Source organism: Chiloscyllium plagiosum, unplaced genomic scaffold, assembly GCF_037043375.1.
Source record: "Chiloscyllium plagiosum isolate Xiang-an unplaced genomic scaffold, Cpla_swu_hap1 HiC_scaffold_39, whole genome shotgun sequence".
NCBI lineage: Eukaryota > Metazoa > Chordata > Chondrichthyes > Orectolobiformes > Hemiscylliidae > Chiloscyllium > Chiloscyllium plagiosum.
In genome coordinates, this window is record NW_028270177.1 from 15,745,848 (window position 1) to 15,772,353 (window position 26,506).

General features: G+C 45.9%; 1 protein-coding gene across 4 annotated transcripts in view; it reads right to left on the minus strand.

Moving 5' to 3' along the window:
- Positions 1–26,506, minus strand: part of agbl1 (AGBL carboxypeptidase 1) — a 246,003-nt gene that overhangs the window by 154,544 nt on the left and 64,953 nt on the right. For all 4 annotated transcript variants that reach the window (XR_015753858.1, XM_087981474.1, XM_043677060.2 and 1 more), the window contains 2 exons: positions 26,001–26,093; positions 11,776–11,924 (listed from right to left, as the gene is read on the minus strand). Coding sequence is in view for 3 of the 4 variants with exons in the window: in XM_087981474.1 (XP_087837600.1) it covers positions 11,776–11,924; positions 26,001–26,093 (242 nt within the window). In the remaining variant the exon portion in view is untranslated. The remainder of the gene's footprint in view (positions 1–11,775; positions 11,925–26,000; positions 26,094–26,506) is intronic.

Below are 26,506 nucleotides of genomic sequence, written 5' to 3' on the forward strand. Positions count from 1 at the left end.
CCATAACTCCGTAGCAGCCTGGAGCACATCCACGGATTGCAGGGAAAGAAATGGCTTCCACCATGTTTAACTAGGGACAAGAGAAGAACATACTGGGAGAAGGTGGGGGAAAGTTTATTTGACCTGAAGATCAGCCACATCTGGGTGAGATCATTATTCACCTGACAGCAAGAAGCATTTCAATGAAAGAACTTAGCAATTATACCCTGCAACACTCAGGACAGCTTGGTTCCCAGACTACTATTTTTTGATTGACTTTCTTCGCTTCAGCCTCTTGTCTGTTTCCTTATTAAGCCATTTCCCAGCAGTGCAGCAAACAGCAGTCAATAGTCAGTCGCAAGATTTCAGTCGCTGTGCTCCACTGAAATGCAGCTTCGCCATGCACCGTTTGAAGATGTTAAAGGCTGTATCCCTCAGCTCTGCTGGGAGCATGACAAAAATGGTGACTGCCTGGTTCGATAGCTCGTTGATGGTATGTGTGCAGTGCGAAAGCCTTGGTTCTCCAAAAGCCAACCCAGACAGTTCCATGCTCTTTAAATAAACGTAAGGGGAGACCTAACGTAAACTTAGGAAACAGTTCAGCGAGCATCTCAGCTGGTCACCTCGTATTCTTCGCCCATTTTAATTCCCTTTCCCATTCCCTTTCCAACATGATCATCCTTGGCCTCCTCCATGGCCACAGCAAATCAGATTGCAAGTTGGAGGAACAACATTTCACTTTCCGGCTGGGCAGCCTACAGCCCGAGGACTCAACATTGAGTTCTCCAATTTCAAATAACATCCTTCCCATCTCCCGACTTCCTTCCCAGCCCCTCTCACTCCCTTCCACTCCTCCCAGCCACCAACCAGATTCATTCCACCTATTGACCAACCAGGTCATACCCTCTACCTGTCTTCACCTATCCCCACTTCACCACCCTGTCCCTGCCACCCCCGTTATCTGCACCTCGCCCTACACTTATCCCTAGTTCTGAAGAAGGGTTACAGTAAATTTTAAAATAAATTCTGTGTCCTATGATCCTGCCCCACTAGCTACCTGACAAAGGAGCAGCGCTCCAAAAGCTTGTATTTCCAAATAAGCCTGTTTGAACTACAGCCTGGTGTTGTGTGATTTTTAGGAATGTACAGGGCAGTGGTACCCCTGGCAATGCATTAGGGTCAGGGTCAGGATCAGGGCGGGATCAGGGTCAGGGTTAGAGTTAAGATTAGGCAGCACCCTCACCAACCATGTTTCCCCACCGCCTCCACCCCCCCCATCACCACTGACTGGTCATGGAAGCAATGAGCAGATTATTAATTGCCTGGAGTCATGTCTTCTGTGCCAAGAGCTGCCAGTTAATTACATAGCTGGAGGACTTTCAGTCACAGTAGTGCCACTGGGAGTGGTGGCCACTGCTGGGAATGCAGCCAGGTCCAGATCACAGTGGGAAGCCACAGAATGAAAGTAGGTGCGATCGGAACACAGTAGGGTCAGTCAGGCAGGCTAATGGGCAGGGATTGGAAATGGAGATCGGGAAGGGGCAGAGTCAATCATGCAGACCAAAAGATTTCTTCCTGCAGGGCATTTCTTGGAAACCCTCTAGAAGCCAATTTGGAAACCACCAAGGTTTCCTTGGTGCATGAGGAGCTCTCATTTACCATGTTTTGGAGGAATTCTAGAAAGGATATTCTAATGCCATGTGGACTGATTTGTCATGAGTTTCATCTGTTCAACAGAACTTGTCAAACCTAGAATCATATCATTTTTAACAGTAAAAGGCCTTTTAGTCTATCATATCTGCACTAGTCATCAAGCATCTGTCTATTCCAATCACATTTCCTGGCATTTACCCCTTAGCCTTGTATGTTATGGCAGTTCAAGTGCTCATCTCAACACTTCTTAACTGGCATGAGGGCTCCTACCTCTACCACCATTTGTGGCAGTGAGTTCCAGATACCCAGTGCCAAGTGGGTCAGCAGCCAGCGGTCAGACCATGTGGGGTCCTCCTGCTGGTCTGCTGCACAGAACCTTTGGAGAGAGACTGTCATAATCATTTTTTTAAAGTTGCTTCTTGTTTTTCTGCCTTATGGTCATACCGGTGATTGCTGCAATGTAACATTTTTATTCTGGGTAGAGTTGTAATGTAATGTTTTTATACTGGGTATAGATAATAATGTAACATTTTTATTCTGAGTGTCGCTCAATAGTTTCTCATGGGAAAAGCTGCCCCTTATTCTCAGGTGAAATACCAGGAAAGTGGTGGGCTTGGGCTCAGCACCCTTCCATCATCTCGGCTGTTCTACGTTCAACTCCCATCCATTCCTCAGGGACCTATACGACCCCAGGCAATGCTTCTGAATCATCTTCCTCTATCTGCAGAAGTAGCTCTGCAATAACAATGTCCATACTCAAAACGTAGTGAGCTCTCTAACAACAATAGCTGTACAAACAGTCACTGGCAAAAACATTGCCATCAGTTTTAAGAGATTGCCTGATTGGTTTTAGTGACTTCCTTCATCCTCTGACACCAAAACAATACTGAAATAATGAATTATTAAGAGTTACAGCAATGTACCTTGAACTAGAGAGACCAATCTTTGGTTTACACAAGCATTGCTCACACCTCCAAGTTGTCTACTGGGGGAATCTTCATGAAGATAAACTGTTCGATTATACTCAGGTCTGTTCAATGTCTGCATGTTATACGGCTGCTGAAAATACATCAAACTCGTATTTCAGCACGCAACACATATGGACATAGCAGGGCACAGGTCTTCTCACCTGATAAAAGGAATCAACATTTGATGAGCATCAACACTTTGAATGCCTCTCGTAATACCCACATGGTTATGGAGTGCCTAATAAAGAGGGACAACAAAACTGGAAGGTGAATATACACAGTGGGTAACTGAAAAATGAACTCCATGAAATAAAAACAAAAGATGAAATAGCCTCCACTTATGAATGGAAATCCAATTAATTAGATGGAGATAGAGTTAACAAATATTGAAGGAAGATGATAAGAATGGGAAGGTCTATTTTCTTTCATCGTCATGGGAAGAAGCAGCAGATAATTTTAATGATATCAAATTTGAGGAAGGAGAGAATCTATCATGAACGTAATAAGGAAAAAGACAGAGATCCTGAAACAGTAAATGAAATGTAACTTGTTATCAATTCTACTGCAGCTATCTACTCAAGTGTGAAGGTGTCACTTGCATGGTGAGAATGGAGCTGCCCTGTATCAGCTAAAGCAGCAGCTGGACCCCAGAGAGTAATAATAAAGCTCCTTTTTGATCTGAATTGGATAACCAAATCTTATCCCTTTAATCTCTCCAAAAGGCAGACTGGACTACTGAGAGGAGAAGGTATTGTTAAGTCTAAAAATTTTCATTCCATCTTAGGTAAAATATGCAGGCAAAGCTCGGAAAGGTATAAGAGACAGTATAAGAGACAAGAATTTTAATGCCAGTAGAAAATATATTTGAGCACTGCTTAAAAGGAGCTGGAAACATATTCAATATCAACTCTCAAAAGGAAATTGGATAAATACTTTAAGAGGAATTTTTGCACAGTTGGAGGAGTAGGGCTAATTGAAGAACTTGAAGAATTTGAAGACAGTCCAGACAAAGGCCCAAATGATTTCTTTCTGTGCTACATCATCTATGAATGCACAATAAATCAGTTCCAGAAATAACCCATGGGCTAGCCACTGTGCCAATGACAGAATAGAGAGCTCAATATATTACATTCTATTCTGTATGATTTTGCTTAGAAGGATAAATATGATTTAAAAACTAGTTGTAGCTCTGAGCAGAGTTCATAGCTTCTAGCTCTAAGCTTATCTCAGGAGCTGGTGCAATAACACAACAAAAAAATCTGCAATGGATGGATATTCTTGCATTAAAACCTCTAATGAGACATTAATTAAGTCAAAAGTAGCATGATAGTTCGAACTAGCTGTTTGAATGTTAAACTTGGCAGATTTACATACTGTGCAGGAGGTAAATCTAATTAGTCTGATTATGCAGTCATTGAAGCGAAATATTTGCAGAAAGATGTTGACAGTTGGATAATCAAACCCACCTCAAGAGGTGTGAGAGCCGATTCCAAGTAATATCTATAACTTGATATTATTCTGATAACATTAACCTGCAACTTTGAATATTCAACTTTCGTCCTGCCTGAAGATCTGTAGCTCATGGACAAAAAATGTCGATCATCCATGCAGAGTTGCACAAGAAGAAGGTGCATGAGGAGCTCTCATTTACCATGTTTTGGAGGAATTCTAGAAAGGATATTCTAATGCCTTGTGGACTGATTTGTCATGAGTTCCATCTGTTCAACAGAACCTGTCAAACCTAGAATCATATCATTTTTAACAGTAAAAGGCCCTTTAGTCCATCATATCTGCACTAGTCATCAAGTATCTGTCTATTCCAATCCCATTTTTTGGCATTTACCCCTTAGCCTTGTATGTTATGGCAGTTCAAGTGCTCATCTCAACACTTCTTAACTAGCATGAGGGTTCCTACCTCTACCACCATTTGTGGCAGTGAGTTCCAGATACCCAGTGCCAAGTGGGTCAGCAGCCAGCAGTCAGGCCATGTGGGGTCCTCCTGCTGGTCTGCTGCACAGAACCCTTGGAGAGAGACTGTCATATTCATTTTTTTTAACGTTGCTTTTTGTTTTTCTGCCTTATGGTCATACCAGTGATAGCTGCAATGTAACATTTTTATTCTGGGTATAGTTGTAATGTAATGTTTTTATACTGGGTATAGATAATAATGTAACATTATATCCGCTGTAATGTAGCATTTTTATATTGGGTGAAGCTATAATGTAACATTTGTATACTGGATACAGCCGTAATGTAGCGTATTAATACTGGGTGTAGCTCTAATGTCAAATCTTTATACTGGGTGTAACTATAATGTAATGTTTTATACTGGGTATAGCTGTAATATAACATTTTTATACAGGGGATAGCCGTAATGTAACATTTTTATAGTGGGTGTAGCTGTAATGTAACATTTTTATTCTGGGGATAGCTGTAACGTAATGCTTTTATACTGGGGATAGCCATAATATAATGATTTACACTGGGTGTCACAGTAATTTAACATTTTTATACTGAGTACAGCCATAGTGTAACGTTTTTATACTGGGTATAGCTGTAATGTAACATTTTTAGACTGGGGATAGCTATAATGTAACATTTATTTACTGGTGATAGCTGTAATGTAACGATTTTAAACTGGGTGCAGCTGTAATGTAACATTCAAATATTAGGTTTGACTGTAATGTAATGTTTTTATACTGTGTCATTGTAATGTAACATTTTTATACTTGAGACAGCTGTAATGTAATTGTTTTTATATTGTGGTTAGCTGTAATGTAATGTTTTTATACTGGGGATAGGTATAATGTAACATTTGTGTAGGTGTAATGTAACATTTTTATACTGGGATTAGCTGGAATTTAATATTTTTATGCTGGGTATAGCTACAATGCAATGTTTTTGTACGGGGATATCTGTAATGTAACGTTTTTATGCTGGGTGTAGCTGTAATGTAGTGTTTTTACACTGGGGATAGCTGTAATGTAATGTTTTTACACTGGGGATAGCTGTCATGTAATGTTTTTACACTGGGGATAGCTGTCATGTAATGTTTTTATGCTGGGTATAGCTGTAATATAACATTTTTATACTGGGTGTAGCTATAATGTAATGTTTTTATACTGGGTATGGCTGTAATGTAACATTTGTATGCTGGTAATAGCTGTAATGCAATGTTTTTATACTGGGTATAGCTGTAATGTAACATTTTTATACTGGGTGTAGCTATAATGTAATGTTTTTATACTGGGTATGGCTGTAATGTAACATTTGTATGCTGGTAATAGCTGTAATGCAATGTTTTTATACTGGGTATAGCTGTAATGTAACATTTTGATAGCTATAGGGTATAGCTGTAATGCAACGTTTTATACTGGGTATAGCTGTAATGTAACGTTTTATACTGGGGATAGCTGTAATGTAATGTTTTTATACTGGGTATAGCTGTAATGTAACATTTTTATATTGAGGATAGCTGTAATGTAATGATTTTAGACCGGTGTTAGCTGTAATGTAATGTTTTTAAACTGGGTCCAGCTGTAATATAACATTTTTATGCTGGATATAGTCATAATATAATGTTTTATACTGGGTATAGCTGTAATATAACACTTTTATACTGGGTATAGCTGTAATATAATGTATCTATATTGCTGATAGATGTAATGTAATGTTTTTATACTAGATATAGCTGTAAAGCAACATTTTTTATACTGAGTATAGCTGTAATGTAATATTTCTATACTGGGGATAGCTGTAATGTCATGTTTTTATACTGGGGATAGCTGTAATGTAACATTTCTATACTGGGGATCACTGTAATATAACATTTTGAAATTGGTTGTAGCTGTAATGTAATGTTTTTATACTGGGGATAGCTGTAACATTTTTATACTGGGGATAGTTGTAATGTAACATTTTGACATTGGGTGTAGCTGTAATGTAACATTTTTATACTGGGGATAGCTGTAAAGTAATTTCTTTTACTGGGGATAGTTGTAATGTAATGTTTTTAAACTGGGCACATCTGTAATGTAACATTTTTATATTGGTGATAGCTGTAATGTAATGTTTTTATACTGGGTATAGCTGTAATGTAACATTTTTACACTGGTGATAGTTGTAATGCAATGTTTTTTATACTGGTGATAGCTGTAATGTAATGTTTTTATACTGGAATTGCTGTACTGTAACAAGCTTATACTGGGTGTAGCTGTAATGTCACATTTTTATATTGGTGATAGCTGTAATGTAATGTTTTTGTACTGGGTATAGCTGTAATGCAACATTTTTATACTGGGTATAGCTTTTATGCAACATTTTTATACCGGGTATAGCTGTAATGTAACATTTCTATACTGGATATAGCTGTAATGTAATGTTTTTACTCTAGGTGTCACTGCAATGTAACATTTGTATACTGGGTGTAGCTGTAATGTATTGTTTTATACTGGGGATAGCTGTAATGTAATACTTTTAGACTGGGTATAGCTGTAATGTAATGTTTTTAAACTGGGTGCAGCTGTAATGTAACATTTTTACACTGGGGATAGCTGTAATGTCACTTGTGTTTTCTTCATTTCGCTGTTCTGTAACTAAGGATTGTACCTGGGTACTCTGTGCCTAAGATGGCTCCGTGTGTTGGTGTCATTGTTCCATTGTAACTAATCTGTAATTGAAGAAGTTGTACCTAGCTACCTTTGAACCTGAGGTGGCGCTGGGAGTAGTGATTTGTAATCTTTTCACTGCACTCATGAGTAGATGTGACAAGAAAGCTAATTCAATTCAATGCCCACTGGGTGAAAAATCTTTTCTCTCAAATCCCCTCTTAACCCATCTGCTCCTTACCTTTAAACCCCTCCACTACACTCATGGTATTTATAATTTAAGAACAATGACACAAGCAAGGATAAACACCATCACTTCCATATTCCCCTTCATATCACCCACCACCCTGACATGGAACTATCTCATTGTCATGAAATCCTGGAACAGCCTAACTGTACAGCAGAAGCAACAGTCTGAGGCTGCCTCTCACCATCAACATTTAGAGATGGCCATCAAAATGCCAACTCAATAACAACACCCACATCCCACAAACAAATAACGTACAATGTATGTGTTGAGAGGTAATTGATACAGGCTGAACAGGCTGATCATTTTTTGGTCTACTTTCTGACAAGGAACTGACAAGTGAAAAGAAGATAGAAGTCCCATATTGATTTCCCACTGGGCAATTGAGTGAACTGCTTGATTACTCAAGATTGATAAACCGAATAGTGTGTAGCCTAGATGATCCAACAGGTATTCAGTGCACGAAGGTGTGACATAATTATCAAGTAATCTGGTCTGAGACAGGGTCCCACAACACAGGCTGGAAGATTGATGCAAGTCATGATATTGTCAGGAGCTGTGTCATGAGCATTTGCAATGTTTAAGCCAGGGCACTGCAAGTAATAAATAGAACATATCGCAATGCCTCGGTGGCCCTGATCAGCAACTGAACAAGGGAACTTGTTTGATAAAATGCGTTTCCAGAGGGCAAAAATGCCCATATTCGAGACAAAAAAAAGTGTGGCTGCAGTGTCCCTTCTAGACTTACTTCGAGTAGAAGAAACAAATGTGGCAATTTCAGTATCATTCCAGTGTTGGTATCATTGGAGAATGATTTAGACACTGTATCATAAAATTGCAGCTGAAACCCAGTTAGGACTGAAAATCTGTCATTCCTGTCTGGAATCAGTACAGCCAGATATAGTGGATACTAAGAGAATGGGGCAGTAATGTCACTAATCTGAACTAAATCTAACCAGAGATATGGACGAATGGCATTAAATCTGCAGTCAAAAAGTGTGGAGCTGGAAAAGCACAGCCAGTCAGGCAGCATCCAATGAGCAGGAGAGTCAACATTTCGAGCATACACTCTTCATCAGGAAGATGATGCAATGGAAACTTTATCTGCTCCCACTTCCAATTCCAGCAATAAATGTTGCATCTTTCTGTCATTATCCCCCCACACAAGCTCCAGGAACATATCCTAATCAGCATCATTTAGAAGCAGAAACAGTGACCATAGCAGCTGTAAGATTACTAAGTGGCTAATTGGAGCTTTGCAATGTTTTTTTTAAATTACAGCAGAACATTAGTGTGCAAGCATTACTCAAAGCAAAACATTTGTGATCTTGCATATTATCATGACAATATAAAATAAAGACCATTGATTTTTAAAACCCCATCAGCTGATACCAAAGTCTCAGATTTTGGGGTTGAGAGATAAGAATGGTTAATAAAAGATCTGGGACACTTTAGAAATGTCTGACAAAATCATTCAATTTGAAAGCAGCTGAACTGACAGGAATATACAAAAAGAATATTGAATGGCTCAGGCTGACACCTGGAAAAGACTATCATGGGATAATGACCTGGGGATTAAAATTCATAATCTGAAACGTCTAGCTCAGAATGAGGGCTGCTGGTATCTCTAGATGAGATTTTTCATTTGTATTTTTGCTGGTACAAACATTTTAACACTGAAGCTCGTGATGCAAACAGGAGGTTGAAACCCTCTTCATCTAAATCAAAGGATAACAGGAGAACTCCGACATTGGGTTTTTTCTGTCAAACTGGATTGTCCCCATTGTGGACGGAGGCAAGGTCTTCACACATTGAAACACCTCCAATGAACACCATATTACAAGTTGTGGCTTTTTTCTAAAGAAAAGCAGAGACATCCAGAAACGTGTGGGAACATCAAGAATAATGACTCACTTCCACTCTTTCTTTGGCAGTACTGTTCAATTCTACATATTATTTCTTCATTAAAGAACTGTGAATGTTTTCTTTCAATTCATCCTCCAACTCCCCTCACTCTGATTACCATTCTTGAATTTCTGATCTTTCTCTGCATCTTCTTCGTACACTGTTTCTGTATCCTGTTCTATTGTCCTGATGTATTTTAATAAGGTTTGATGTGTCTGGTTAGCACACTAAACAATTTCTCAGCAACAAACCCAAACAAGCAGACAAAAAATATCCAGAAACTCTAGCCACTCTCCCCTACATCAAACACATCTCGGAAATGACTGCCAGACTACTCAGACCCCTTGGCATCATGGTAGCCCACAAACCCACCAACACACTAAAACAGCAGCTAATGAACTTGAAAGACCCTATACAGACAATGAGCAAAACTAACATCATTTACAAAATACCATGCAAGGACTGTAACAGACAATACACTGGACAAACTGGCAGAAAACTAGCCACCAAGATACATGAACACCAGTTAGTCACAAAAAGACATGACACTCTCTCACTAGTATCCTCACATACGGATGAGGAAGGACACCACTTCGACTAGGACAATACATCCATCCTAGGACAAGCCAAACAAAGACATGCACGAGAATTCCTAGAAACATGGCATTCCAACCAGAACTCTATCAACAAACACATCGAGTTAGACCCCATCTACCACCCCCTGAGAAAAGGAACAGGAAGCGACTTCACCACAGGAAATAACATCACCAAAGGAAATGACATCACCAACCCAAAGAAACCCAAACATATAAATAGAAAGCAGGAAGTTTCAGCATTGCTTTGCATAAAGTCCACTGAAGATGTTACCTAGTAAGGTAATAAAACGTCTAGAAATGAACCTTTCAGCTCAGCGAGCAAAATTACATCCAAAACCTCAACCTGAGCTACAAATCTTCTCAATACTCGCTAACACAAAACAATACTTTTCACTCCATCGCCATACATGTGACAATAATAAATCAAATTATCCAGTTTGATCGCCTGCTAGTGTGTTTGTGTATGTTGCAAAATTGGTGACAGGATTTTTTATCTTGTACATGATTATCTTACTAACTCAGAGATATCTGTCTAGAGTGCTCTTTGTAGCTTTAATGCATTGACCACACAAACCACACATTTTTTCTTTTCAGGCTGCAGACTGAAATGGAAGTTAGACATTGCTACATAGCTAAAATATCAGGATGCTTTTGCAACTTTGAAAAGTCAAGTGGTGCATATATTTAGCTGTGCAAAACAATATTGCTTATCAAAGCAGTGAGGGAAATACTTTGAGACGTAGTAGCATTGAGAGTTTTTGAATTAAGGAAGTACTTCTTGATGATAGTTTGAATCCGTAGGAACAGGGCAACTGAAAACATCTCACTCTCCACGTGAAGAAAAGACAATACAACGTAGAAACCTTAAAACGAAGAATTCTAACCATAAAAGATCGAGGTCCACTGGACCGTCTATCAAAGTGAACAACAACCATCATCTTGTAGTAAAATCAGTCTAAAAACCTAAAGCTACTGACAAGTTAATCCAAACTTGTGATCTGGATATTTCATCATCAGAATTTTTTTCCTGACGTAGTTCTTTCCCATCCAGAATATCTGTTTTAAATCATCTTTCTTTTGTCTTCCTACATGAGAATGTGCACGTGTGTGTGTGTCTGCCTGTCTGTCTATATTTGGAGCCTTTAAAGGAATACAGCACAATTGTAAATTAATAATTCTTTCTTTTCTCTGCCACTTATTAAAGTTTAGCATGTTATATTGAAGAGTTATTTCTATTACTAATGAATTTTTAAAAATTCTCTCATGGGATGTGGGATGTGGGCGATGCTGGCTGGGTCAGCATTTATTACCCATTCATAGTTGCCCTTGAGAAGGTGGTGGTGAGCTGCCTTCTTGAACTGCTGCAGTCCATGTGTTATAGATAGACCCACAATGCTGTTCGGGAAGGAATTCCAGGAATTTGACCCAGCAATTCTGAAGGAACAGTGATATATTTCTAAGTCAGGATGGTGAATGGCTTGGAGGGAAACTTGCAGGTGGTGGTGAATTTCTTTTGTCCAATATAGTTAGTCAGGCAAATTAATCATGTTTGTGGTCTTATTGGGAACAGTGAGGCAGAATCATTGATGTACTCTTCCCTGTTAAGTTGTGACAGTGTGTACATTTGTATTAGCAATTGTTAAAAAAAAACTATCTTTTTAAAAATGTAAAACACTGCTACAGTAACCTCAAGAGTGAGAAGAGAGGAATTTATTCACACTTCCAAACTTACTTGTAATCATATACAGTTTTGGACTTGAAATTATTTTAATGGGTCTAAGATACCAAATTCCCCAGTGTCCAGAATCTCTGTTTCTTACCGTAGTTGAACTGACTATTGGTCTTCTCACAATTAATGATGTTGAATCGATAGGGGATTCCAGCTCTCATGCCACTGAGCTTAAAATAAAACCACTGGTGCTGAAGCTCTGTGTTGATGTCAGCATTCATAATCAAATCATATTCATACCTAGACAAGAATAGGAAATCCAAAGATAATAAAGGAGTCAGCCATACAGTCCTTCAAGCCTGCCTCATGATTTAATAACATCATGGTAAATTCCGCACCTGATTTCCACACTCAAGTTAAAAGTATATTTTAGAATCTTACAGCATAGAAAGAGGCCCTTTAGCCCATCATGTCCACACCAGTTATCAAGCACTTAACTGCTCAAATTCCATTTCCCAAGACTATTGCGTTTCACATGATCATGCAAATATGTCTTAAATATCATGATAGTCCATGCCTCTGCTACTGTGGTGATTGTCATGAGGTCAGCCAGGTGGACCTCATAGAATAAGAGTTCCCTGATTGAGGTTGGTTCTTTTTTATATATATATTTTTTTCTGACCCACAAGGAGGTCTTCAGACCTGCCCTCCTTCCTCCGTACCGGGTGACACTCCTGTTTATTATTTTTTTTTATATTAACCCCCACACTACCACCTAAGTGCGGTAGTGCTTATTTTTTCCCCCAGCACCCATGGTGTGTGTGTGCAGGTGTGAGACACAGTGAAAGACACAAAGTGCACAAACCTTTATTCAAATTCCACCACCCAGAAGATAGGAAAACACCCAGGTGGCCAGTGACAAATACTGCTCTTCACATCAAAGGGCAGTGCTGTGTGATCAAAACAGTGAAGGGGAGGGTAGGGACTAAATCAAAATAGAGTTGGAGGGAGAAATGATGCACTCCACTCCCTGCGGCACCCACCTCTCCCTGAATAACTCCAGGGTGTTGGTCGACACCGCGTGCTCCTTCTCCAAGGACACCCGGGCTCTAACGTAACCGCGGAAGAGGGGCAGGCAGTCGGCCCTAACGACCCCCTCCACGGCCCGCTGCCTGGACCTGTTGATGGCCAGTTTGGCCAGGCCCAGGAGCAGACCCACAAGGAGGTCTTCAGACCTGCCCTCCTTCCTCCGTACCGGGTGCCCAAAGATCAGGAGCGTGGGTCTGAAGTGCAGCCAAAAGCAGAGGAGGAGGTTTTTAAGAAAATCAGAAAGGGAGTGCAAACGCCCACACCCAATATATACATGGTCCACGGACTCCACAGCGCCACAGAACAAGCAGTTGGGCTGGGAGTCCATGAACCACCGCAACCTGCGGTTACAGGGGACTGCTGCGTGCAGCACTCTCCACCCCAGATCCCCGAGAGAAAGGGGGAGGACTCCCACCTAGAGAGCCCTCCATTGGGGATCCCCACCACCCGGTGCTGATTGAGGTTGTTAATCTGGTCCAATCAGGGAGCCACAGCTGAAAGAGATAAGCAGGAGTGTCAGAGGTTCTATTCTCTCTCGAGCTGGATCAGTGTGCATGCAAGGACTCTCCTCCTTGACTGTGTCTGAGAGGAAGGGGACTGTCCCTGGACCAGCTGCCCCACATTCCGAGAGAAGGAGGAAGGAGAGGCAGATGGAGGTGAGAGCTTTGAGTCCTGGGCCTGCTTTTGGAGCTGCAAGGGAGTGTTGCTGCTGACCTGGGGCCTACTCCCACTGCTGCTGTCTGGGACCCCACCCTGACCTACCTCAGCTGCTACTGTTTGGGGCCTACCTCACTGCTGTCTGGGACTCACCTTGGGTCCCTCCCAGGACCTCCACCGCTGCTGCTATTAGAGGCCCACCTCCACCACTGCTGCCTGGGACTAAACTTTGGGGCTGCCTGGGACTTGCCTTGGGGACTCTTCCCCCAACAGGTCTGCCCCCATCACTGTGACCAGGGGCCTGCCTGGGACTTGCCTTGGGACCCTCCTGGAACCTCCACTGCTGCTGCCTGGGACTTACCTTGGGGACCCACACCCCGCCACCCCCAACAGGCCTGCCCCCACCGCTGCGACCAGGGGCCTAACTGGGACTCACTCTGGTGCTGCCTGAGGCCTGCCTCCACCGCTGCTGTTGCCTGAGGCTTGCCTCCATCACCGCTGCTTGGGACTCAAATTGGTGCTGCCTGGGACGTGCCTCGAGACCCTCCCCAGCACCTCCACCATTACTGTGATCTGAGGCCTGCCTCACCTGGACTTAACACAGCTGGTTCCCGGGGCCTACTCCCATTCAGCAGCACAGTATGGCGAGTCCCAAAATTGCAGGGCCCAGCCGCACCTATGCCGGGTAGCCGCTGCCTTAAGGGCAGCTGCTCCAAACCCGACCCCCTTCAGGCACCTGACCAAACGCCTGGGGGTCAAGGCCTATCCCCACCCCAACATGACCATCGAGGCCTGCAGCAAGACCATGGCTAGTGTGGTCGGCCCACTGGCCATCGTCGCTGCGGCCCGGATGTACGGGAAGGCCGTGGAGAGGGGGCTCACTGTGGGCGGGACACATTTGCCCATCAACCCTTTGGGTCGTGATCTCCAATGTCCCGCCCTTCACTGCCAGTGAGCTCCTTCTTCCCCACCTCACCACCCTGGGGGAGATCCGGTCAGGTGTCCAATCGTTCCTGCTCGGTCTTAAGGACCCTACCCTCCGGCACGTATACTCCTTTCGACGCCAGGTGTTCATTTGCCTGGCCCGGGAGGAGGTCACCGAGGGCTCCTTTACCCTCCTCCATGAGGGCACGGCCTACCATGTCTTCTGGATGGCAGACAGCGTGCGGTGCCACCTGTGCCGTGAGGTGGGGCACACTAGAAAAAACTGCCCCATCCAGAAGGCTGCCCAGCCTCTACCAATGGCTGAGGGTGGTGCCACTGCAGCCACTGCCCCTCCCCCAAAGTCCCACAAGCCCCAGTAGCAGGGGCTAAGCCAGAGGCTTCCAATGCCTCAGCCTCTGGCAAGGAGGGAGGTGAGCATCCAGCTGACCGGAAGGCACTCAGGAAGACTCAACACGCCAGGCCCCCCCCCCCCCCCATGGGGAGACCACCCTATCACCTTCGCCTACACCTAGCCCACGACCTGCCCCGCCCCAGCGCGGAAACCCTGACCCCCAAAACCAACCCCCACCCCATCATAGAAACCCCTGGGGCTTCGACGCCTGCTCCTGGCGCTACATCAGCGGGCCCCCGAGCCCTGCCACACCCAGTTATTGACCTGGGGGAACCACCGCTGCCTCACCTCCTGCAGCGACCGTGTCTCTGGGCCCTGGAGAGGGAACTGGGCCCCTGCCCTGCCCACCATCACCTGATAAACCAGGGGTGGGGCAGGAAGTAACACAGCTGACCCTCTCCATCCTGGTCACGCCCCCTGCCTTCCCCCAGCCAATAGTATTCCAGGAAAGGATGGGGGGAGATACCTCGGGCCCCATGACCACCAAGGCGGGCGGGGAGGGGAAGGCCCATAAATTCCCCCCTGTCTCTCTAGGGAAGAGGCGCCGGCCCTTTGAGGGGAGAGATGTCCCAGCAGCGCTGCCTCCCCTCTCCAGGGGATGAGCCTCCAGCATATCTTACCTGACCTGACCTGACCTGACCTGACCTGACCTGACCTGACCTGACCTGACCTGACCAACCATCCAGGGGTTATAGCAGGACCTTCTGCTGCTATAACTCCTCTGGTCCCTGGGGAAGACTTTAATAACCACACGGGCCGTGGTGTGGGTGACAACGGAGGACCCTCTGCTGGGTCGTCGAGCGGTGGAGGGGAGGAAGGTTTTATCCTCGTTCCTCCCTCCCAGACTGTTTTTCTGGGGGCCTTGGCCCTGGGGGAGGACCTTTTCCCCGAGGAGCCGGGTGTCTCGGTGTCGGGAGAGGAGCGGGGCCCTGAGCCTCTGCCACCCGACGACCCTAACCCGGGGCATTTCGGGAAGGGGTGCACTGAGGAAGGTACTGCCAGTGACCCTGGGGGTGGGGTAGCTGGGGGTTTGAGGCCAGTTGGCAGTGCCGGACCAGCCCCCCTTCTCTCAGTGGGGGAGGGTTCGGTGACCAAGGGCGACCTCCCAGAGGAGGGGTCGGGATCCGTAGAGGACACTGGCCATCTGCAGCGACATTTGAGTCCTGGGTGCCCCCCACCGATCGCCCCCTCATTCCCCTCGAGGAACTCTGGGAGTTTGTCGAGGAAACTGAGTCGCCGGGATAGAGCCCAACTGGTGCTTAACTGCTGGAGCTCCTTTGAGAGAGTCTACTGGTCGGCCCATGCTGCTCGCCAGGCACCTGGGCTCGACGTGACCGAGCGAAAGCGGTGCTTCACTTGGTGAGCGTCTACATTCCCCTGGGCCGGGCCGAGGCAAACGAGCTTCTTCAGAGAAGTGTCCGCTCATCTCGGCTCCATCGACAAGAGCCAGTGCATCGTCCTCAGGGGAGATTTTAACTGCGTCCTCGAGGACAGGGACCATGGCGGTGCCCGCACTGGTTGAGCATCGGGGAGGAGGTTGGGGGATTTGGCCAAGTCCTTCGACCTGGTGGACGTCTGGCGGAATCTCCATCCTGACTCCATCGCCTTCACCTTTGTGAGGCCTGCGGTCGGAGCGTCCAGAATCGACCGCCTGTATATTTCGTGGGCGTATGCGTCCTGTTTTCCGAAGGCCTCCACGCGGCAGGTGTCGTACACAGACCATCACCTGGTGTGGGCGGAACTCCTTCCTTCCATTCGGCGCCAGGCTCAGCTCCGCGTGCTGGCACTTTAACAACCTACTGCTGGAGGACGAGCGGTTCCGGGACTCGTTTCGTCATTTCTGAGCCGGCTGGAGAAGGAAGCGGGGAAGCTTCCCCTCCCTGAGACTATGGTGGGATGTGGGCAAGGCTCACATCTGCGTTTTCTGTCAGGAGTACGCGAGGAGGTCGAAAAACAGGCGGAAATCAAGGATCGGGGAGTTGGAGATGGAGATGCTCGACCTGGAGTCACGCCTCGGTCAGCCCGACGCGGACCTGGCCCTGCGCGGGGTGTATGAAGAGAAGAAAGCCGCGCTCTGGGACCTGCAGTTCGTCGGGGCTCGGGGCACGTATGTGAGGTCGCGGATCCAGCTCCTCCGAGAACTGGACCGCGGCTCCCCCTTCTTCTTGCTGGAAAAAAAGCGTGGCACCCATCAGCAGCTCCTTGTGCTGTTGGCTGACGACGGGTCCCTCGTCTCAGATCTGGAGGGTATAAGGGCCCACGTCCAAAACTATCATACGGCTCTGTTCTCTCCAGATCCGTCCAGCGAGGATGCTCGCAGAGTTCTGTGGGAGGACCTGCCGCAGCTCAGCCCGGAGGACGCCGGAAGGCTTGACGCTCCCGTCACTTTAGAGGAGCTGACCGACGCCCTCGAGGGGCAAAACCCTGGGGCTGGACAGGCTGACTGTGGAGTTCTTCAGGGCGTTCTGGGACGTCCTGGGGGAGTGTCTAAATGCCAGAGAGCTGCCCCTTTCTTGGCACAGGGTGGTCATTGTCCTGCTGCCAAAGAAGGGGGACCTTCGGTCGTTGAAGAACTGGCGTCTGGTCTCCCTCCTCAGCACAGACTACAAAATCTTCACCAGGGTGTTGTCTTCTCGCCTGGCCTCCGTGCTGGCCCACATGATTCACCCGGACCAGTCCTACACGGTCACGTGCCAGAGGATACACAACAACATCCACCTGGTCCGGGACCTGATCCATTTCTGTCGACGGGCTGGTCTGCCCGTTAATGCGTCCCTGACGGTTAAAGTTAATGCGTCCCTGACGGTGCCCCTTTGCTTCGGGAGAGGAGTGCATCAAGGCTGCCCCCGTCCGCCCAGCTGTATTCCATGTGCATAGAGCCTTTCCTGCGCCTCTTGCAGAGGAGGTTGTCGGGCTGGTTCTGCACAGCACGGGCACGGGGGTGGTCCTCTAGGCCTATGCCAACGACGTGCTCCACACTTTCACCGACCTGGGGAGGATGCGCGTGCCAGGCCGTGTACTCAGCAGCATCTTCCGCCAGGATCAACTGGGCCAAATGTTCCAGACTACTGGCCGGTCCGTGGCAGGTGGACTCTCTGCCGGAGGAGTTACGGGGGTTCAGCTGAAGTACCACCCATCTCTTCTACCTGGGGGTCTACCTCGGCCCAGTTGAGGAATCCTGGACGGCCAACTGGCAGGAGCTGGAGGCCAAAGTCTCGGCTCGCCAAGGCCGCTGGGCAAGACTGCTCCGAGTACTATCTTACAGGAGTCGAGTGCTGGTCATAAACCAGCTGGTGGCCGCCATGCTGTGGTACCGGCTGGTCACTTTAGTCCCTCCTCCTGGCTTTGTCACTGACATCCAGAGAACGTTGGTTGACGTCTTCTGGGACAAAAAGATGCACTGGGTCGCTGCGTAGGTTCTGAGTCTCCCTATTGAGGAGGGCGGTCAGTCGCTGGTGTGCGTCTGCACCCAGGTCGCGATGTTCCGCCTTCAGACCTTGCAGCGATACCTTTACGTCGAGCCACCTCCTAGGTGGTGCGCCCTGGCAATGTATTTTTTCTGCCAGGTGCGTAACCTCAACTACGACATGCCGCTCCTGTTTGTTGACCGTGACGGTTTGGAGGTCGCCCTCAAGACGCTGCCTGTCTTTTACCAGGACCTGATCACTGTCTGGAACGTGGTTGAATCGCGCTGCGCCTACCCTCCAGAGTAGCGGCTGTCGTCAGAGAGCCGTTGCTCAGGAATCCGCACCTCCGTACTCGCGGGTTCGAGTGGCGGTCGAAGGGAGGGCCGTGGCGGCGAGGGTGACCAGGGTCGGGACTTACTGGGTGCCGGGGGCCTGGGCTGGACACTGCCGCAGGACATAGCGAGCAGGGCAGCGGTAGACATCCGGTACGTGGTCACTGCCATCCGACGCCTTAAAACGGCGGTGCTCTGACCCGACGTAGTGCACCAGTTGGAGGATGCTCAGGTAGGCAGTGGAATCCCGTCCGCGCTCACCCCAGCCCGGACAGAATTTCACATTGGCCCCAAGGTCCCGTACTTCCCGCGGGAGCCTGTGCCCTGTATAGACTGTTGCTGCACACCGTCCACCTCTTCTCCCTCATCCACTGTCCGGACACGCCTTGGCGTGCCCATTTGCCACCGGGCGGTGGGGATCCCCAGTGGAGGGCTCTCTACGTAGGAGTCCTCCCCCTTTCTCGCGGGGATCTGGGGTGGAGGATGCTGCACGCAGCAGTGCCCTGCAACCGCAGATTGCGGTGGTTCACGGATTCCCATCCCAACTGCTTGTTCTGTGGCGCTGTGGAGTCCGTGGACCATGTGTATATTGGATGTGGTGTTTGCACTCCCTTTTTGATTTTCTTAAAAACCACCTCCTCTGCTTTTGGTTGCACTTCAGTCCCATACTCCTGATCTTTGGGCACGGTACGAGGGAGGGAGGGCAGCTCTGAAGACCACCTTGTGGGTCTGCTCCTGGGCCTGGCCAAACTGGCCATAAACAGGTCCAGGCAGCAGGCCGTGGAGGGGGTCATTGGGGCCGACTGCCTGCCCCTCTTCCGCAGTTACGTTAGAGCCTGGGTGTCCTTGGAGAAGGAGCACGCAGTTCCACCAACACCCTGGAGTTGTTCAGGGAGAGGTGGGTGCCGTAGGGAGTAGAGTGCATTATTTCCCCCTCCAACTCTATTTTGATTTAATCCCTCCCCCCCCCACTCCCCCCTTCACTGATCACACAGCATTGCCTTTTGTGAAGGGCACTGCTTGTCACTGGCCACTCGGGTGTTTTCCTTTCTTCCTAGTGGTGGACATTGAATAAAGATTTGTACACCTTGTGTCTTTCACTGTGTCTCTCACCTGCACACACACACACACAACATGGGTGCTGGGGAAAAAATAAGCACTAATGTAGTTAAGTGGTAGTTGGCCGTGAAAGAAAAGAAAATCTTCAGCAGTGTCAGAGAGCTGGCTCTGAGGGAGTTGGATCCGCTACAATTCTTCACGAGTAATAAAGGGAGACTTGGTGGCAGGATATTGGCCTCTGTGGAGTTATTTCACTCTGGAACCTTAACTGCTGTCAGAGAGGATTTGAAAATTACTTAAAAAAGAAAGGAGTGTCAGGGATTCTATTCTCTGAGAGCTGGTTCTGAGGGAGCTGGATCAGTGTCAAGGACTGCCCATGTGTAAATAAATGGGGACTTGATGATGGAGATAGTAAGGGCAGCACAACAGGTCAAGCAGCATCAGAAGAGCTGGAGAGTCAATATTTCAGACAGGATCTTGAGGAGGAAGGGGCTGAGAAATAGAGGGAGGGGAGGGGATGGGGCTGGGGGAAAGGTGATAGGTGATGATGGGATACTAGCCTCTATGGAGCTATTTCAGTGGCAACAAGGGAAAAGACGCTCTAGAAGAAATTCGCTCGCAACAGTCATTCCTGGCATCATGCTGTTATATAGAAAGCTTGACATGTTCAATCTTGCCTTTGAAGACTGGGTCATGTTTGTGGAAATAACGCATTATTTTTTCCAGACAAATGACATTGAGGCAGATGAAAAGCAATAAGTAATTCTCCTGACAGCTTGTGGACCAGCAGCCTTTTTGGTTATTCAGAGACCAAGTTTCCTAGCGGCACTAGACACCAAAACCTTTCAAGAGTTAATGGACTTAGTTGGGGGATATTACAACCCCAGGTCTCCTCTAATTCTGAGATACTTTCAGTTTTACTCAGCAATTCATGAATCGGGGGAATCCGTACAGAGATTTTTGACTAGGTTAAGACAACTTTCGTTTAACCCTTAAATGAGATGCTGACAGACCATTTGGTATGTGGATTAATGATGTAAGCATGCAAAAGTGTCTACTAGGTAGACCCCAACTGGACTTCAAACAGGCATTACAACTGACTTTATCATTGGAAAATGTGGCAAGTGGAACATATGAGTTGCAGTGTATTCTGATGGAAGTGGACACCCTCGCTTGTCCAACTGAGTATAGGGAAATGGCACTTGAGTGAAGGCAATTGCATAGCCTCATTCAGGATGTATCCTGATTAGATGGACCCTAGGTCAGCCCACAGGAAAACCCCAAGACAAAGCCAAGCCTCAGCCAAATGGTTAACATTTTCTTCAGGATCCAGGCCGGCAAGCCATTGTTGTTGCCGCTGGTATGTGGACTCAATCAGCAAAAGGGTCCCCGTAGGACTGAATTGAGTAAGAAAATTCATAAGCTGCAATCCAGGACAGTGCATACCCTGGAAAGGCCATCCACCTCTGGTTTGGAACACAGAAAATGCTTAGCAACCTCCAAATCAGAACCAATCAAGATAAATGTCTGGTTAAATGGTCACCTGGTTCTAATGGAAGTCAATACCAGCAAAGCCATTTTAGTGATTACAGAACCAGTCTTTAACAAAATTTGCTCTGGACCCCAACCCTTAAGTTTGCGTAAGACCTTGGCTCTACAGAGAACCTACACCAGGGAACCTTTACAGATTAAGGGGACAACTGCAGTTTCAGTCTCTCATGAGAAGCAACTGGTTCAGTTACCATTGATTATAGTAAAATGTTTGGGCCCAAGCTTGATGAGGCAAAATTGGTTGAAAAAGATTGACCTAAATTGGTTCAACATTTTTCGATTAGAAAGTGGCTGCCTGAACAGAGTCCTAATTAATTATCCGGACATGTTTCAGGAAGGTCTAAGGACTATCAAAGGAGCCAAGGCCACTTGCATATTAATCAGGAAGCAATTCCACGATTCTACTTAGGCCCACCAGTGCCATTTGCCTTATGGGCAAAGGTAGTGGCAGAAATCAGGAGGCTGGAAAGTGAAGGAATTATCAAACCAGTCCAGTTTGTGAAAATGGACAGCACCGGTCATATTGATTGTAAAGCCTGACTGGCCGATTCACCTTTGTTCCAGCTGGATAAATACCCAATCCCTCATGTGGAGAATTTATGTGCAAAGCTGGCAGGGAGGGCTCACCTTCATGAAGCTAGGCCTTGGCCATATGTACTTGCAATTGCCATTAGTTGAGGATTCTCAGAAGTATGCTACAATTAATACCCATAAGGGTTTGTACCAATGCGTAGGACTGCCATATGCCATATTATCAGCCTGTGCAATTTTTTTAGTGGATGATGGAGAACAATCTACAAGGTCTATCCCAGGTCCCCATTCATCTAACATGCTCATAACAGGGTAGACCAATTGGAACATCCAGTCATAGAGTCATTCGGAATGGAAACAGACCCCTCAGTCCAACTAGTCCACACTGACCATGTTCCCAAATGAAACCTGCTTATATTTGGCCCAAGTCCCTCCAAATCTTTCCAATTCACGTACTTAGCTAAATGCTTTTTAAACTTTGTAATGTACCAGCATCCATCACTTCCTCTGGTAGTCCATTCCACACACTAACCCTTCTCTCTGGAAAGAAACTGCCCCGCATGTCCTTTTAAATCTTTCTCCTCTCACCTTAAATATATGCTCCCTAGTTTTGAACACCCCTACCCTGGGAAAAGGCCTTTGCTATTCACTGTATCTATTTCCCTCCTGATCTTATAGACTTCCCCTCAACCTCTTATGCTTTAGTGAAAATGTCCCAACATCTCCAGCATATTTTATAACTCAAACTCTCAATTCTGGCAACGTAGAGTCATAGAGATGTACAACACAGAATCAGACATTTCGGTCCAACTCATCCATGCGCACCAGGTATCCCAACCTAATCTAGTCCCACTTGCCAGCACCCAGCCCATATCCCTCCAAACCCTTCCTTTTCATATACCCATTCACATGCCTTTTAAATGTTGAAATTGTACCAGCCTCCACCAGTTCCTCTGACAGCTCATTGCCACATCTTGGTAAATCTTTTCTGAACTCTCTCCAGTTTAATAATATCCTTCCTATAACAGGGTGACAAGAACTGCACACAGCATTCCAGAAGAGGCCTCACCGATGTCCTGTAAAACCTCAACATGACATCCCAGCTCCTACACTCTAAGGTCTGAGAAATAAAGGCAAGTGTGCTAAATGCCTTCTTAAAAACCTTGTCTACCTATGATGCAAATTTCAAAGAATTATATACCTGAACACCTAGGTCTCTCTGTTCTACAACACTACCCAGGGGCCTACTGTTAATTTTATATGTCCTGCCTCTGTTTGTTTTACCAAAATGCAATACCTTGCATTTATCCTTCAGAGTACCAAGACATAGTGCTTAGACATTTCCTTCTGTCAAACATACACCTTAGAAAGGCACCCCAAGTGACCTTCTTGAGTTACAGAGACCAGGCTACACCTGTTGGAAGATAAAGTGAGGGCTATCAAAGGTGCCATGGTTCCCACCTCAGAACCAGAGTTTAGGTCTTTTCTTGTGATTTCAAATAAACCTGTTGGACTATAGCCTGGTGTCGTGTGACTTTTGACCTTACATTTTCTGGAAACACCTACAGTCACAGCTGACAATATCAGACTTTGAACGCAGAAAGATCCGGTTCTGGCAAAATTGAAACAGCTAGTGGTGATAGGAAAAATCAATGGGGTACCACAACAAGAACTTTGCAACCTTTTTGAACCTGGGAGAGATCACCGTACAGAACAGCATGTTATTATGGGGAGCAAGAGTGATTGTCCCCAGCAAAGGTGACTGCCAGATACTGGCTGATCTCCACAGGGTCATCCAGGGATTTTCAAAATGAAGATGTTGGTGTGAAATTATGTCCAAATATGGACTGGATGCAGACATAGCTATGTTGGTGGGGAAGTGCCCAGATTGCCAACAAGGACAAAAATTACTGCTAGCAGCTCCCCCATATTCGTGGGAATGGCCGAGTAAACCCTGCACTCGGTTACACGTTGACTACACAGGTCCTTTCAGAGACTCAATGTTCTCAGTTATTGTGGACACCCTGTCAAAATGGCTGGACATGCAAAAAGTTCATTTGTCAAACACAAGGATAACAATTAAAAGACTACGTGCATTTTTTTGCAATGCATGGACTCCCGAAGTGTTGGTCACAGAAAAGGGGCCACTTAATAGCAGCAGAGAATTTGAGTATTTCCTAAAGTCGAATGGCATTCATCTTATAAGGACAGCTCCATACTTTCTATCATCTAATGGTCTGACTTAAAGAGCAGTGCAAATTTTCAAGGCAGGCTTAAAGAAACAGCCTATACCTTCACTAGATACCAAACTGTCCTGGTTCCTTTGATTCTCGAACCATCCCTCCTGCAACTACAGGGAGGGTTCCACCAAAGTAGCCACTGGGGAGAAGACTCCACACCAAGTTAAATCTGATCTTCCCAGATCTGGTGGAGGGGAGGGTGAAACAGCATCAGGAATGCTAACACTGGACACAGGATTCCACTAAGAGAGACAGTTTCTTTCAGGGGATGATGTTTGGTGTAGGAACCACAGGGATGGTCCTGCACAGATAAGAGGCATGGTCAGCGTAAAGTCACATCCGATGACATACAAAGTTCGGGGAGGTGAGGCAGTCCTGAACAAAGCCACGGACCACACAAAAGCTACAAATTCACAAACGGGACAGGAGCAAAAAATGACCAGCTATTTGACAGCCTTTCTGACTGTTCTGGAACCCGTGGGTTCTCCCTCTCTATCGGGCATTGAAGATACCTCCAAATCTGAGATAGACACAACAGATGTCACCACTTCAACACCTATGCCACCTGAAGAAGAGAATGAATTCCTTCTGGGGCACTCCGAGCGCAGGAGGCCATCTACTGTGTGTTACATGCCACCTGTATCAGAGGGAGAGTTGGAGGAACTTGACTCGGTGCTAAAATTCCCCAGGAGGGGCGTTTTACAAATAAAAAATGTCCTCTATGTCCTCGGACTCAGAGGGGCCGGGATGGAGTGATTGTAATGATGTCAGCCAGATGGACCTCATAAAATATGAGTTTCCTGATTGGACCAGGTTAATGACAGATATAAGCAGGAGTATCAGAGGTTCTGTTTACTCTGAGAGCCAGCTCTGAGGGAGCTGGATCAGTGTTAAGGACTCTCTCTGCATAAATAAAGGGTGACTTGGTGACAGGATACCCGCCTCAGTGGAGTAAATTCAGCTACGCTTTCAGGCAGCGAGTTCCAGATACTTATTACCTTCTGAGTGAAAAATCTTCTTAAATCCTTTCCAACCCTCCTGGTCTCAATCATAAATCTCTGCCTCCTGGTAGCTCACCCTTCTACTGAAAGGAAAGGTTTGTTCCTATCGACACAGATCATCCCTCAGCTTTCTCTGCTCCAAGGAAAATAAACCCAGCCAATCTTCAGAGCTGAAGCACTCACAACTTGCTGGTTGAGGAATTTTAAAGATTCACAACCCTCTGTGTGCAAATATGTTTCCTCATCTATGACCAAAATGACCAGCCCCTTGTCCTGAGATTATGTCCCCTTATTCTTGACTCTCCAGCCAGACCGTGAACATTTGGTGACTCATGTTAGACCCTGGAAATACTGCCTCTCCACTGCACTAAGGCTAGCCTGATCAAAGATTAAGAGCAGCAACAATTCTGCCCTTCAACTAAGTATTCCCATCAAGTAACCCAACCAAAAAGGAATACCCCATCTTTCCTCTTTCTTTTAATATGCAATTAAAAATGCTGGTCAATCATAAAACATTTAAGACAATACTTGTATTCAGAAGAAAGACTTGCATTTTTAGAGAACCAGATCATCAAACATCTCAAAGCACTCTCCAGCCAATAAGGTACTTTCGAAGGGTAATCCTGGTTGTAGGGAAGAAAAGCACATAGCCAATTTGCACAGGCAAATTCCTACAAATGGCAAGGTGGTAATGACTAAATAATCTTTTATCTAATTTTGTGCTATTAATTGAGGGATAAAATCCCACTCTTCTATTCCATGGAATCTTTGCACCCACCAGAGCAGGGCAAACGATATTTAATACTGAAATAAAACACAATGCCTCTGAGATTACGGCACCCCACTGGAGCGGATGCATCAATGTTTGTTGAACTCAAAATCTTGCAGTTTATCAGCAAATATGCTACTGGTTGAACCACCGACAACATCTTGCAGTTGTAAATTATTTTCCCACGAGCAAACAAGGCTGCCAAAGCTGCGTACCCCAAACATTTTGCAGGTTACTGCTGCTAAGTCAAATTAATCAGAAAGTCCCAGCTTCTGTACCTGACATGGGTTAACCTTTGTCAACCTTAAATAATAAGTAAGGTACTGTTCACCTCAATAGTTCCAGTCTAGGTACCAGACTGCACTATGCATCACATCTAGTGTCATGCCCTGCTTTACACTTACTTGCGAATTTGAATTGCTTTGCGAAGATTGCCAGACTCAAAATGTGAGTAGAACTTCAGGGAAATGTCATCTTCTGATGTAACCAATGGAAGGCTGTTGGGGCAAAAAAAAATCAGAAGTGTTGGTAGGAATTGACACTTGAACCTGAAATAAAAATTCTGACATATTTATAATCAAACAGATGAAAGTGAGGACTGCAGATGCTGGAGATTAGAGTCGAGAATGTGGTGCTGGAAAAGCACAGCAAGTCAAGAGGCATCTGGCCCTTCATCAGGAAAGCCCTTTATAATCAAACAGCTTACTTTCAGACAAATGTTATTGCCTGACCCAAGGCAGTAATTTTATCTGTTAATAGTCACATCATTGTGACAGCAATGACCTTCTGCTGCAATAAAAGTACTCATTTTGCAGCAAATGCTTTACGGGTGTTGGCTCGTTTTATGTTATTCCTGATGAAGGGCTTATGTCCGAAACGTCGATTCTCCTGCTCTTCGGATGCTGCCTGA